The sequence below is a fragment of the Vombatus ursinus genome, unplaced genomic scaffold (assembly GCF_900497805.2).
Source record: "Vombatus ursinus unplaced genomic scaffold, bare-nosed wombat genome assembly UNPS02014770.1, whole genome shotgun sequence".
Lineage (NCBI taxonomy): Eukaryota > Metazoa > Chordata > Mammalia > Diprotodontia > Vombatidae > Vombatus > Vombatus ursinus.
In genome coordinates this window covers 37,511,586-37,527,772 of record NW_020954548.1, presented here as the reverse complement: position 1 = coordinate 37,527,772, position 16,187 = coordinate 37,511,586, and the positions used below count along the sequence as shown (strand labels likewise).

The 16,187-nt window shown below is 38.4% G+C and overlaps 1 protein-coding gene across 1 annotated transcript in view; it reads right to left on the bottom strand.

Annotated features, from left to right (window-relative positions):
- LMF1 (lipase maturation factor 1) overlaps positions 1 to 15,359 on the bottom strand; it is a 715,571-nt gene extending 700,212 nt beyond the window's left edge. Inside the window, exon 1 of the mRNA XM_027862638.1 lies at positions 15,163 to 15,359. Within this exon, the coding sequence (XP_027718439.1) occupies positions 15,163 to 15,334 (172 nt within the window). The 5' untranslated portion in view covers positions 15,335 to 15,359. The remainder of the gene's footprint in view (positions 1 to 15,162) is intronic.
- Between the last annotated feature and the right edge of the window lie 828 nt (positions 15,360 to 16,187).

The window sequence follows — 16,187 nt, the reverse complement described above, 5'->3', positions numbered from 1 at the left end:
AAATAAGAAAATAAGCTTTTATACACCACAAAATAATAACAGCATACAATTATATAGAACTTTACAGTTTACACAGTGCTTTACATACATTTTCTCATTTGATCCCTACAACAACCCAATTAGGTAGCCAATGTCTGAGTATTATTTTCTCCACTTCATAAATGGGGAAACCCTAGAGGGGAAATCACATAACTAGTTAAGTGTTAGAACTTGTACACAAAACCAGATCTTTTCACTTCAAACCCAAGACTCTATGATATCAGAACTGCCACCAAAAGGAGACAATGATATACAATTTAATGGATATTTTAATGCAATTTAACTATTCCTTGAAAACAAATTATTTTAAAAGTCAATGTAATCTTTGATTTAAAAGCATAAGCACCCTTCCATTAGAAGAAAAATTATTTCCCTAGATGAAAAGAAATTCTAAGTCTTAGTAAAGTGAATGTATCAAACACAGGGAGTAGTCTAAAATATTATTAAATAAAACTAAACTATCTAAACCTGAGGCAGCTAGGTAGCACAGTGAATTGAGGGCTGTGCCTTGAGTTAGGATGACTCATCTTTCTTAATTCAAATCTGGCCTGAGACACTCACTAGCTGTGTGACCCTAGGTAAGTAATTTAATGCTGTTTGCCTCAGTTCCTCATCTGTAAAATGAGCTGGAGAAGGAAATGGCAAATCACTCAAGTATCTTTGCCAAAAAGACCCCAAATGGGGTCACAAAGAGTTGGACATGACTGAAAACAACACAACAACAACAATCCAAACCTAGCTTTAATTTCTAAGCCCAATATTCTCTTTTATCAGCATTATCACCCCTCTATGGCAATCAGTGCTTATGACAGGGGTGGGGAACCTGCAGCCTCGAGGTCACATGTGGCCTTCTAAATCCTTAGGTACAGCCTTTCGTTTTATGAAACCAATCATTTTATTAAGGGGATTTGTTCTATGAAGTTTAGATTCAATCAAAGGGCCATACTTGAGGACCTAGAGGGCCACGTGCTGCCTCGAGGCTACAGCTTCCCCACCCTGGCATATTACTAACAGGCTATTTTATAAAATATAAAGCACATTGTTTGGCATAAGAAAAGTTTCTTTAGTTTGAAACTTCTTCCTCTGGGACCACTAAACTGTGACTCTCACATTTCTAAAGAGAAACAACTCTGGTATTATCTCTATTTTGCAAGATCTTTTCATTCACATGACATTTTTAAAAGAGGGGGGAAAAGAAGGTTCAAGGGAAAATGAGTTACATTTTAGACATGTTGAGTTTGAGATGTCCTTGGATCATCCAAGGTGGAAATGCCTAACAAGAAGTTGGTCACTCAGGCCTGGAGTTTAAAAGAGAGATTAGCATTAATTGTATAGATATGGAAATCATCTTCATAGAGATTATAGATGAAGTCTCCAATGCACAGAGAGAAGACAAGGACTATGATCAAGCTCTTGAGTAACACCCACACTTATGGGGTGAGAGATGGGTAATAACACAGCAAAAGAAACTAAGAAAGAATAGTCAGAAAGGAAGGGGAAACAGGACAGAACAGTTATAGATGTCAGTGAAAGAGAAGATGTTCAAGAGAAGGGGGTTGGTCACTAGTGTCAAAACTTCAGAGAGATCAATAAAGAAGAAGGCTGAGAAAATGCTATTAGATTTGCCAATTAAGGGGAATTTAGCCTTGGAAATAGTTGTTTTAATCCAGTGGTGAGGTTGAAAGAGGTGTGTGAGAGGTGAAGAAGTAAACTGCAAGATGAAGTAGATGCAAGAGCAAATACAACTTTTTGATAAGAGTCTGGCTATGAAATGGAGGAGAAATATAAATAAGATAAGATAGCTTAAGAGAATAGAGAAAGAAATTGAAAGGATACTTAAGAATAGGGAAGACCTGGGCATGTTTATAGCCAGTGGGTAAGGAACTAGTAGATGATTAGAGATTAAAGATGTCATAGGGATAAGCTCCCAGAAAAGACAAGCAGAGATAAGATCTAAGGTACAGGTATAGAAGGTTAGCCTTGGTAAAAAGAAGAGCCTCCACTCTCTCAGACTAGAGCAAAAGAGGAAGGAATGGGTTATGAAGAACGGTAAAGAGGAAACTTACTCCTGATGTCTGTTTTCTCTGTTCTGCTCCCACTAGAATTTAAATGAAAACTGTAATCGAAAATTCTAATAATGGAGATTACTTTTCTTTTTGTTTCAGTCCTAGCAAACTGACCTTGAGAGCTATTAATGGGAAAAGGAAGGGCCCAGTATCACTATAAAGAAGAACATACCACTTGCAAAATGGAGTGATATCATGGATAGAGCACCGGCCCTGAAGTCAGGAGGACTTGAGTTCAAATCTGACCTCAGACCAAACACTTGACACTTACTAGCTGTGTGACCCTGGGCAAGTCACTTAACCCCAACTGCCCAAAAAAAAAAAAATGGAGTGATATCAACAGGTAACTTATTAGTTATCTCTAAAAAGTTAACAAAATTAGAGCTACCATCACAATATAATTTTTATTTGAAGGCGCATAGCAAGGATTTCTAGCTAAAAATTAAACTCTAGAATAGATTCTATCTTTTTTTGTGATTCTCCAAAACATATACCAAAAGCAGTGTGCTCTATCAGCTACCATTTGTAGCTACAGTTTTGCTATTTCTGCCCACTGAAGGCCAAATAATCAATAATCACTTTGTTTATCCACTTTGTTCCTAATGTCCATTTGCATAAAAATCAATGACCAGCAAAGGTGAACATTTAGGGAAACAGAAACAGAGACACCCTAGGACAAGCCCTTTAGTTCCCAGTGAAGAGTTACAGGTGACTGTGGAGTACTTACTCTTAGCAAACAAAGGCAAATTAATTTTCAATATCCCTGTGTTCTCACTACTTCCTTCTCTTTTAACAATGTTCATTATAAACTAAAAGGGGAAAATAAAACCATCAGCCAAATGAGGTATGTTTTCTCAACTTTCTAGACAGCATAAGCACCCAGCACATTCAATAGCCAAGCAGTTGTGTTTGCCCAGTTGTCAAGGAATAACTAACTTTCCATAAGTATAATTTGAAATCATCTGAGATAAGGTGTTAAGCATGGCACTGAGGGAATAAAGATAGAGAGGGAATTATCAAAATGATTCTGAAAAGCTAAATAACCTACTTTAACTAATAATATGTGATCAAATGATACTAGACTAGTCAGCAGGGGAAAAAAATCCTATTGTGTACAGGCTCTAAATAAGTACTGTAGAAGATTAAGGAAAGAAACAATTCTTTCTTTTAGAAAGCAAAAGAAATCACAATTACAGATGAAAGAACACATTTTTGTGCAACATATTAAACTGTTTTAGTCAAATAGTTCTCCAGAAAAGTTGGCCACAAGGGCTACTGGCAAGAATGACAAAGGAGTGAGGAGTTTGCTTCCTAAAGGTAAGTAGAGCAGGAGAGCATTTTTCAGTGGCTGGTATAGAAAGCACCTTTGTCTTCCTCACCTAACTGTTCTTAACACTCAAAGACTGGCTTCCCTCTCAGAAAGGAAGTTAGAGGGGCTCAAAGACATTCCAGGTTATCAGGGAGAATGAAGTGTTCTTTTTTACCTACATTCTAGATTATCAGGGAGAATGAAGTGTTCTTTTTTAAAAAACAGAAGGGACTGTCTGTAAAAAAGCAAAAAAAGAAAAATTATCTCAAGAAGCTAAGTAGAATCATAACATGGGTCAGGATAGGATGGAAGAATGTGACACATTCTTCTAAAGAAGAAGAAATAGCAGATACTTGTCCTTCAAAGAATGACAAGGAAGATTTACTTATGCCACAAAGAAAAATGTCATCCAGTAAGAATCCATGGAAGAAAAGAGTAGTAATAGTTCATGGTGATGCCCTGATAAGGGTTACAGAGGGAGCTATTTCTTCTTCTGACAATAAGAATACAAACAATCCCATGCTCTCCATACTCACTAGAAGCAAGCTCTTCACTCCTTTGTCATTAATGCTAGTAGCCCCGGTGGCCAACTTTTCTGGAGAACAATTTGACTAAAAAAGTTTAATGTCAATTGAGGGCATATTTTAGCACATGATAAATTCCTCAGATTGGTCAAAAACTGGACTACTGTAACACTTCTGGTGACTCGTGCAGGCATCAATGATACTGTAATTATAATAATAACAATAACAATTAGTATTTATGTCATGCTTCAAGGTTTGCGAAGCAAAATTCTCATAACCCTTGGAAGTTGGTACTATCATTATTGGAATTTTACAAATAAAGAAACTGAGGCAAGCAGAGGTTCACTGAGTTGCCCAGGATCACATAGATGTCTGAGGCCATATTTGAACTCAGGTCTTCCTGACTACAGGTGCAGCACTCATTCTCTGCACAACCTAGAAGCCTTGAGAAAGCACTGCTAAAGATTATCAAATTTAAGGCAAAAACTAAAGACTTTGGGAATCACAAGTGACTCTTCATTGCTGCTGGTGATCAAAAGGAAAGGCTTCAGAAAACAAAGGCTGCAAAGCAGCTGGGGTCCTTCCTAGGTAAACACCTGAGCAAAGACTCAGAAAGTACTGACCACAACTCTCCACAGATCACATCACCTTGGAAGACTGAAAATTTGCAGACGCCCTGGAAGTAGCTCTGAAAACAGCAATATGAAAAAGCCTGAAGCTAAGGACAGTGCCTCCCTACCTCTAGGTGAGCAGAGCCCATCTTTAACATAAAGTTCAAATCAAGAAACAGACTAGAAAAATGAGCAAAAAACAAAAAAAAGAGCATGACCATAAAAAGCTACTACAGTGCCAGGAAAGACCAAGACACTAACTCAGAAGATGAAAACAGTGTGAAAACACCTACAACCAAAGTCTCAAAGAAAAATGCCAATTGGACCCAATCCCAACAAGAATTCCTGGAACAGTTAAAGAAAGAGATAGGAGTGGTAGAGGAAACACTGGGAAAAGAAATGAGTGATACAAGAAAATTATGAAAAGAGAATTAACGGCTGGTAAAAGAGGGACCAAAAATACTAAAGAAAATTACACCTTAAAAACAGAATTAGGGGGCAGCTAGGCGGCAAAGTGGATAGAGCACAAGCACTGGAGTCAAGAGGACCTGAGTTCAAATCCAGCCTCAGACCAAACAATTGACACTTACTAGCTATGTGACCCCGGGCAAGTCATTAAACCCCAATTGCCTAAAAATAAGAATAAATAAATAAACAAAATTGGCTAATTGGTAAAAGAGGCACAAAAATTCACTTCTTAAAAAGTAAAATTGATCGAATAGAAAAAGAGTTACAAAAGCTCTCTGAAGAAAGTAATAATTCCTTAAAAATTAGAATTGGGCAAGTAGAAGCTGATGACTCCATGAAAAAACAAGAAACAATAAAACAAAGTCAGAAGAATGTAGGGGGGGGGAGCAGAAAATGTGAAATATCTCAGTGGAAAAACACCTGACCTGGAAAACAGATTGAGGAGAGATAACTTAAGAATTACTGGACTACCTGAAAGCCATGATCAAAAAAGGAGCCTAGACATAATATTTCAAGATATTATACAGGAACACTGCCCCAGTATCTTAAATCCAGAGGATAAAATAGAAATTGAAAGAATCCACTAATTACCTCCTGAAAGAGATCCCAAAATGAAAACGCCTAGAAATATTATAGTCAGATTCTAGGGCTCCCATGTCAAGGAGAAAATATTGCAATCAGCCAAAAAGAAATTATTCAAATATTATGGAGCCACAGTCAGGATCACACAAGATTTAGTAGCTTCCACATTAAAGAAATGAAGAGGGGCAGGTAGGTGGTGCAGTGGATACAGCACTGGCCCTGAAGTCAGGAGGACCTGAGTTCAAATCCGGCCTCAGACCAAACACTTGACACTTACTAGCTGTGTGACCCTGGGCAAGTCACTTAACCCCAACTGCCTAAAAACAAAAAACAAAAACAAAAAAAAAAAAAGAAACAAAAAAAAAACAAAGAAAGAAGTGAAGAGCCTGGAAGGCAAAAGAGCTAGGATAACAATCAAGAATAATTTACCCAGCAAAACTGAGTATAATCCTTCAGGGGGAAAAATGAATATTTAATGAAACAGAGGACTTTCAAGCATTTCTGATGCAAAGACCAGAGTTGAATAAAAAATTTGACATTCAAACACAAGACTCAAGAAAAGCACTAAAAAGGTAAACATGAAAGAGAAAACATAAGCGACTCAACAAAATTAAACTGTTTACATTCCTATGTGGGAAAGATGATACATGTAATTCCTAGGAACTTTATGATTATTGGAGCAATTAGAAGCAGTCTACATGGACAGAGTGCATAGGTGTGAGTCAATTATGTTGGGATGATCTCAAAGGAAATGAATGGGCAAGAAAGAGGGATACACTGGGAGAAGGGGGAAAGAGAGGTAGAAAGAGGAAAATTTTCTCGAATAAGAGATGTGAACAAGAAAGAGCTTTTATGGTAGAGGGGAAAATGGGGGAGGTGGCAAACATATGCACACACATATACATATACACACTTTATGATGTGTATGTAGAAAGACATTTCAAACTGACAGAATATAAGAGATGGTAGGCAGAGGCAAAGCATGGATTTTGAATGACATATAGGTGACCTTTCCAGAGCTTTAGGCACATGGAAAAATCTGACCCCACCACCACATTCCTTGATTTCCAGTGCTTGGAATCCCAAAGATTAAGAACAAACTTTCCAGGTAATACTATTCTAACTTGGCTGAGCTTTCATCTCATTCAACAAGTCAAAGAACTTCTGGTCTCTCATATGTTCTATTGCCTATTCTATATAAGTTTCCCTCCCCCTCCCCTAATCTCACCTTATAGTTGTATTTCTTACTTTGACAAGTGTTTGTTTGCTACCCGTGAGTGTCTTTTATGTAATGTGTCTGGTAGGTGATAAACTAAGATGCCAGTGAAAATAAGCTAACCATTACCTTCCCACTCTGGGATGGGACAACCTTCCATCCTCAGTTACCAGGAAAAAGTAACTTGTATCCTGAACCCCTAAAAGAGCATCATATTCCTAAAATGCAAATATCTGACTGTAATAGATATAATACCAGTTCCAAGAGAAAGAGGGAGGGTGGAGGTGAGGGAGGGTGGAGGTGGTGGGGAAAGAAAAAGAGAGAGACAGAAAGAGAAAGAGAGAGTGAATGTGTGCACATGTGCATGCATGCATGTGTGTAAAAGAGTAATAGCCCAGTCACTGTCATCTTCTACCCTCCAGAAAGGTAGAAATCAAAGTATCCCTTAGCAACATGGAATCAAACAGTCCATGACATTCTCATTTAAATAAATCCCTGCAACACAAACTGTCCTGAGTCCCTGTGGCCCAGTTTAAACTCTTACAGAAATGCTGAGTTACTGCCTGGGAATGTGGTATGTTCCTCCCTCACCAGAAGAATATAAGCCAAGAAGGGATGGCCACTTGTTGGTTATGTTACAAAGGAAATTATTACTCAGGTATGGCTTAGAAGCCTAGATAGCCTCTGAGTTCCTGATACTAGTGAAGCTATAGAGTACTATATGAGAGGTGACATGCTATATTAAAAGATGTGACAGAACACTACATTAGAAATAAGAACCTAATGTGTTTTCAGTCTTAACTCTGAATGGCCTTAACTGACTCACATTTCTCTGGTGTTCTTCTATTTCCTCTTCTGTAAAATGGAGATATTCCTCATGGTCACCGCTAAGAAACTATGAAATTACATAATTTGTGTAACATTTAGTTTCTCAGAAAAAAATACATTACATACTTATATAGGAATAATATTATTAGTTGATTTTAAGTAGGGCCTTGAATTAAAAGAATTACATAGTTGCATCATATGGAAATTTATTGGTATTTTATCTGTTTTTGGATGAATCCCAAAATACAAATGGTATTTTTTTTTATCATCCACCTTGAATGGTACATGAATTTTGATACAAATCACACAAAATGAGGTAGTAAAAAAGGTGGTTTAGATGAGATTGGGTGGAAGTAGTGAGAAGTCACTATTTGACTTGTTTTTACATGCTGAATGAATTCCCAGCTTATGTGCTGAATAACAGGACAGGATATAACATGTTCACATATGTTCCGTTATACAATAAAACTCTCAACATGTAGCAGATTGTTCTGTCAGTTGTGTGCCAGGTTTCATTCTTAAATATCATTGTCATTTCTAATCTTGTTTTCTCAAGTGTTTTGTATTTTGTTGATATTAGTATATGTTACTTAAATTCTCAGTATGGTTTATATGTAAGTCAATCATCTTAATGGTTTTTGTTATATATGCAGTGAGCTAAATTAAATTTCAAAGACAAAATTTTATTCCTCTAATTAAAGAACTTTATAACTTTATTTTGGTTATAAAATAGGTGATTAGAATAGGGCTTGAGCCCTTCACTTGCACTGCATCACTTGTCTTAGACTAACGACTGGTTGGACATATGATCTCATCATATGTAGTTTGCAGTTCTTATAATCTAGAGAGAACAAAAATATCATTTAATGAATTGCTATTTTTGCTGAACAAACATATCAGAGATAATCTTAAAGTCTAAATACACTATGCAATAACAGAATCTACCATCAGCTATAAGATCTACTTTACACAGTGAAAAGTTTTACACCACACTGAAACCACCAGAAACTTGGAATTTATATAACTTGAACTTTCTGAATCACACTGTAACGATAAGAGTCAGCATGACAAAGGAAGAATTCAGAAAGGTTGCAATCCCCTTTCTGAAGGAATTTTTTCTATCTTCAGATACTCACTTAATAACTCAAGCAGACCTAACTGATCTTTTTAACATTTTATCCAAAAATCAAGCTGAACTTTCAACTTTTGTACTAAAATCCTAGAATTTCCTATAAATGGGCACCAAAATATGTTCAAAACACAAAACTTCTCTTGAAAAGCATTAAATACAAGAGGTATTTTTGTCTTATCTATGGGGATCTGAAAGTGACTGCTCTTTTACCAAGATTACCAGATATATTTATTTAATGGTACAGCAAAATCATAAAATAAACCCACCATCTTAAAAAACATTGACTTGAAAGGAAAGAATTGATTCCATAAAAGAAAAATGTGATAAGCTAGTCCAGAAAAAAATTTAGTATCATTGCACAATAAACTTGTTTTAGTGAAAGACTTCAAGGTGACAAATCAAAATGGGGGCAGATTTACCAAAAAATAAATTTGCAAGAATCACTGAGGCAAAAACCAAAAATGGAGTACTTGAGGGTTCTCAACTATGAGGAGTGATAAAAGAAAAACATTTTGAAGAAGAGTTAACTGAAATTCAAGAAGCTACAAAGAAATAATTTTTTAAGGTAACCAAAAACTTGGAATAAAAAAAAAATTACCAAGAAATAGCAATGCTTTTTCAAAAAACTACATATATAATATATATATATAATATAACATATCATGCAAGATTTGTTTCTTGTATTCACATTTACACTTCTAAATGGAAAACTTGTGCAGTGTCATTAATGAAGTTGTAGAATGCTTCCATTATGAAATCTCCACAATGGAAAAATAATACCAGAACAAGTGGAATCCAAACATGCTGGCTGACTACTGTTAGACATTGAGGAAATAATTTTCATAGGTGAAATACAACAGAAATTATTAGTAGACACATTTTAGGGGAATTTAAGAAGCAAAATTTTGTTTAATTAAAAAATTTCTAAAACAGCAAGTAAGAATCTAAAGCCATATTTGAAATCAGCACAAAAGACTACTGATGTTCAACTTTCTTTTATAGAAGTGACAGAAAAGAAAGTTGTTTTCGTTTTTTGCTTTGTTTTTTAATTGCCCACAGTAATCTGTTTTGGATTTTCTTGCCACTCATTTCCCTCATGAGCACAAATAATTCACAACAGATCATGTGTGCATAAATCTTTTTTTTAATTAGAATCATAACTCAATGGATTTTAGAAAGGTGGAAAAATTCTTGTAGGTACTTAAGGAAGAAGGAAGAGAAAAGAATGGCCAGTTCAGTCCTGTCCTTCAAAAGATACGTAAGACAAAAAAAAAGTTTATTCTTTCTATCCTCCCCCACAGAAGAAAAATTCTCTATAAATGATGAAGTCTTCCAGATGCTCAGCTTTGGTAATGATGCTATGCTAATCACATATACTTTAGAATGAGCACTATAGGATGTCTTCAGTGGTTACTCTAAAGTGATCTGCTTAACAACCTGTACAAGAAAACTGAAGGAATGAAAAAATATCTGTTGTCAGAACTTAAACCAATGCTAGACCTGAGGGAAACTCCGTCTGGGGGTGGTATTATTACACGGTGCCAAAATCTGCTGCTAGGACTACAATAGCATAATATCTTGTCTCCTGAAGCTTTTTTTCTTTTTTAAGTGTAGGGGAAACAAAAATGTCAACAAGTCTGTCTTTAGTTACTTCCCAAATACAAATTGAATATAAAATTTCTGTGAACATTACTAAGGTTTTTTTCAATATAAGTAGATGTTCTCTTCCAAATCAGTTTTGGGGCAAGTTTCAGAGTAATAGGGAGGAGTGGCAAAGAAGAGGAGGTTCATTGCATCAACACAGTCAAGAAGTTTAGGGGTTCTGTGATGGGAATGGACTTTTCCTAACACTCTGCTACCAGAAGCTTGCCACTGTACTGGACACAGCACAGACACTGGCACTGTCGGGTGTTTAGTCAGTAAATCAAACCTAGATTCCAACCAAATCCCTAAAGTGAAAAGTCATGGCTTCATCGGCTGATGAAATAATCTAAGCTGCTCCCTCTCCCTGTCCCAATTCCTACCACAACAGAATGAGAAGTCTCATTGAGTCCAACCACTGAATTACAGGGTACACACGCTGCTTCTGTTAATTAAAAATCACATTAAAGGAGAAGTTGTAGTAAATGACTATCAGAATCAATTGCCCTTAGCTTAGTATTCAAGAAAATTATCAGCAAAATTTGAAAAAGGCATAATTAACATTCCCCAAGAAGAATTTAATGAAGTGGAGAAACAAATGTTTTATGAATTTAAAAGGTACAGCTAATTCAGAAGGAAGTGTCTACTTCTGTGCAGAGCAAGAACAAGAGCCTTGGTGGTTCTACATAAGCTGCCACCACTGTCTGTCTCCCAACAATTCCTGTCAATCTCCTGCCATTCTTCCAGAGTTTGATGGTACTTCTTGGAGTTGCTGTGTGACTAAAGGCAGCCACTTCTAGAGATGATAAAAGAGAAGAGTAATAATAATGATGGGCACTTACATGGTGCTTTACAGTTTCACCACTTCTAGACATGTGGGCAAATGAGGACGCCTGGAGCTTAAGTATCAAGAACAGCCTCGTCTGTTGCTTGAGAGATGAGGGAGGAGGAGGAGCCTTCCACGCATGGGGGACAACCTGTATAAAGGTGAAAAAGCTGTATCTCCAGAATGAGGAACATTAAGGTCTCAATGGCTGAACCTCATGAAGAGGTCATGACAGAGAGCAATGTATAAAAAGACTGGAAAACGAGGTTGAAGCCAGGTGGAACAAGCTTTACGTGACAAACAGATGAATTTATAGTAGCAGGGAGCCACAGAAGTTTACTAAGCAGGATAGTGATAGGGAAGAAAACCTTAAGCACAGAGACCAATTAAGAGATTATTGCACTCAAATCAAGACTCAGTGATAATCTTGACTATCTATACCCCTTAACCATTCATATATATCAATCTACATACATAGACATAAAAAGGAATGCTCAAAATAAAAGGCTGAAAAAGATAAGAGCCAAATAGCAAAATGAGAACACAATCAAGAAAAGAGAGAAAAAAGACATTACAATGTGTAGAAAAGGACAAGTGGAAAGAGCCCTGAATTTCAAGTGAGAAGATTCCAGGTGAAATCTTAGTTTTGCAATTTACTAATCTTCACTGCCTTGGGCAAATCACTACCTTCCTGGATCTCAGTTTCTTCATTTGTAAATTGAAGGGGTTTGATTACATGATCTGTGAGGTCTTCCAGCAATAAATCTATGATAATATGATTAGGAAATTTATGACTGGAAGGATCACTAAGATTCCTTCAGTTCCAATATCCTTACATTTGTACATTGCTTTATACTTTTCTAAATATTTCATATCCATTATCTCATTTGAGAGACAGCATATGTGTAACAGAAAGAATGCTGGGTTGCATCAGGCAACCAGGATTCAAATCCCGACTCTGACACTTATGACCTGTATGATCTTGGGCAAGTTACTTAAACCCTCTGCCTTAATTTCCTCATGTGTAGAATAAAGGAGTTGGACTAAGGCCCCTCCAATTCTCTTATCCATGATCCTACTCACTCCTCATAGCTCTGTAAAGTATATTGGTTATTTCCAGACAGCTTACAGTTTTTTACTTATTCAAGTATTTGTTGAGCACCTATGTGCCAGTCATGGAGCTAGGCACTAGGGATAGAGAGACAAAAATCAAACTGACTTTCTGTTTTCATCTTTGTATCCTCAGCACCAAAGTATTTAAAAGTTAGTTTCAACAAATTAACAAAGATAAAAGAAGTACTTAACATCATTTGAGTTGTAAAAAAAACTCATACTTTAAGTTTCTAGTTTTTTCCTTAACTCATCATGTTGTATCACATAAACAAAAATAATGAAAGACGTGCTTTGTAAAGTCTGAATAAAATGCAGTAGTGTGGAAAAGGAACAGAGGACCCCATTGGGGGTATTATAAATTAAAGTAAAATATCATGGGTTCTGTGAAGTGCTGACTTTTAAACCTGTGCCAACGTTCACACATGTATAATGTCAGTTTAGTACCACATGAGTTAGCGACAGTGTAGAAGAGAAAAGAACTGGAATTAGGGCTAGAAGACCTGGATTGGAGGCCCCATTCTATCTCTTATTAATTTTGTAAACAATGGCAAATATTTTAATTTGGGGGGGCCATAACTTCTTTTTCTATAAACTATGGGGAACTGGACTGCATGATTTCTAATGTCCTTTCCAAGTGCAACACATCTATAACAGCAATTAAAAGGATATGCACCAGAGTCCATCATTATAAATGACTAGAATACAGTTTATTGTTGTTTACAACTATTTAACTTTGAAATTTAAGAGTCTTAAATTACAATATAAAATGTTTTGTTGTCTTATGATGTCTTTTTCTTTTGTGTCATAAACAAAGTTGTATAGCTTAACATTTGTGTAACTTGGATACAATTTGCCTTCTAGTTTCAGACTATTTTATATCAAAAACTTTCTAAAATCTCCGATCTCCTTCTGTCCTCTAGGCAGACATCAACTTAGCCACAAGACAAAAATGTCAATGATAACCGATTTTAGTAGTAATGACAATGACTTTGTAATTACCTTTGGTGAAATAGGCCCTATTTAATAAATTATAATTATGTAGTTTTAAAATTCATATCATAGACTTCAGATACTCCTGCCTAAAAGCCCAGGATACCCAACCACAAAATTTAGTCCTGAAATAAATGTTTAACTAGAAAGATCACTTGGGGGGCAACTAGGCGGCGCAGTGGATAGAGGACTGACCTTGCATTCAGGAGGACCTGAGTTCAAATCCAGCCTCAGACACACAACACTTACTAGCTGTGTGACCCTGGTCAAGTCACTTAACCCAAGTGCCTAACCCAAAAAAAGAAAAAACCAACCAAAAAAAGAAAGAAAGAAAGATCACTTGGTGGACAGAAAGGTGATTTTAACATTATTTTGATTAGAAATTAAATACTTGCAGCAATTCCTCAGAGCACCATAGACTCACATAATCTCGACCCCTCTCATATAGAGGCAATTCTTTCTATGAAATATACAGGTTTTGGTGAGACAAAATAGAGAGAAAAATAATTGTTCTGGGAACCAGTAGAAGGAAGCTTTGATTCGCTACTATCCATCCTAGATGTCCTGATTCAGTCATTTCAATGCCTGAACCTCTCAGATTTTCCACCTCTGCAAAAAAAAAAAATTGCTCAACTTCTACAAACAGAAAAAATGAATATCAGTAAAAGTGCTAGCAAACATTCTAAGTTTCTGTGGCAACAGCTAGCAAAAGAGATATAGCTATGATGCAGATATAAGTTAGGGGCTGAACATCACCAGGTGTAAGAGACCCCTTTCCATTCGCCAACTTGTCAAATATAGACAACCCATCTTTTGAAGGTAATGGGGCGGTGGTGCCCAGGTCCTGAGAAAGAATCCCCTCTAGTGGGGTACTTTGGCCCTTCCAGCCAGAAATAATGAGTTGAGAATAAAAATGTGGCCAGTTTATCCCCTAAGATTCATTCCTAGGAGAACACCATATTCAAGTCCTCACCTTTATAATTTGTATTTTTCCCATATCCCCCAAGGTCCTTTTCTCCCAGAGTCTTAATCACTTTACAAACCTTTATCATCAAATGCTTGATCTATAAAAGGGGGAGGGGAGGAAGGGAAGAACAAAATATCTGAAGTCTGAGGAACTTTCTCAACTTCAATTTTACCATCTGTAAGAGGGCAGAGGGGCAAGGCAAAGAAATTGGAGTAAATGATTTCTAAGATTGTTTTGGAATTGGGGCAAGTATTCGTAATGAAGGTCCTTTAACTTGTCATTATTACTATGTATTTCAATATAATTGGTTCCCTTTGTGATCCTATGAGTTTTATTTTACGTATTTAAAAACACTGCTTTGAGGAGGGGTCCACAGACTTCTGCCAAAGGCTTTGGTCGGGTTCTCCAAAAAGGTGAAGAATCTCTGCTCTACAACCCTGAATTCCACCCAGATAGAATGCAGCGCTAGAAGGGGTCTTCCAGAACATCTTCTGAGACATCTCCCACCCTCCCATCTGATAGCTAGGAACACTGAGGCCTGCCCCTGGTTATTGAGCCGCCCGACCCGAGGTCAGGGAGCGCGGGATCCAGGCCCTCGAATCCTTGGCGGGAGAAGGAGGGGGAGATGTTGGGGGAGGGGAGCGACTGCCCCACGGATGGCACTTGCGGGGTGGGCGCGTTTTCTTCTCCCTTCCCATGGCGAGGGGCAGCCGCAAGGCCGGGATGGAAGGAGGAGGAGCCAGTGGAGGGGCGGGGCGGGCTGCGGGGATCGCGGCCTCAGAGGGCGGGGACGACGCGGGGACGACGCGGGGGGTGGCTCCGGGTTCCCTCAGCCCGGCTTAGGACTCACAGTAAATGAAAGCCAGGGCCCTCAGGAGCACTATCCTGGTCAGCCAGAAGGTGCCCGGCAGGAGACGGGGCGGACAGGTCGGAGGCTCCCACCCGGGGGCCTTCAGAGGCTCGGACTGGGGAGCATCGCCCCCTCCTCTCCTCTTCCTCAGAAATTCCACGGGCGCAGCCATAACTGGCGGGGAGACTAAAAGATGAACCCCTTGAGGCGCATGCGCACGCACGGACGCCGGCCAGCTTGCCCACCGCGGGGAAGCTGGGAGACTACTCTGGAGGCGGTGGAAGCGGAGGCCCCGCCCCGTGGACACGCCCCTTCGAGGCCCCGCCCAAAGGCTCAATGCTGGAACACTAGGCGAGAGCCGAGAGAGAGTGTGTGAGTGAGTGACAGCGGGAGTAGAAGAGTTCTTCCTGCTCCCTGTCCTCTGTATGTCTCTCACCTCCAAGGCGGGCCTTGATTTCAAAAAATTCGGCGTTGTCCTGTAGCTTTATTGCAAGCATAAGTAGCATTCAAGGCCTCTCTTGATCAGGGTCTGAACGCTTGGGGGAGTACAGAGGATTAAGGATTAGAAACCCCCAAATGGAAATGTGGGGCAGTAGTCAGAGCCCTGGGTTTGGGGTCAGGAGGACCTCAATTCAGATCCTCAGGTTTGTCACTTACATTCCTTTTGGTCAAGTCGTAATTTACCACTGCAAGTTGCAGCATCTGTTAAGTGAGGGGGGGGCTGGAAGAGTTTTCTAAATCAGTTCCCTCCTCCCCACCTTTGCCCTACAGCCCCTCCCCACCCGCAATTATCTACATACTTCTGAGATCAGCCAAATTACTGCCTGGGAATGGAGCAGCAAAGATTTCCTGCTTTTTAGGTATAAAGCCCTCTCTGGGGCTTCCCTCCCAACCCATCCCACCCCTTTCCTTAATCAATGACTCCATTTATTAACGATTACTTGTAATAAAAATAAAAGATCACCCTGCAAGGCAGTAGTTCTGTAGAGGAGGGGAAGGAAGATACATTCCCAGTCTCTTGCACC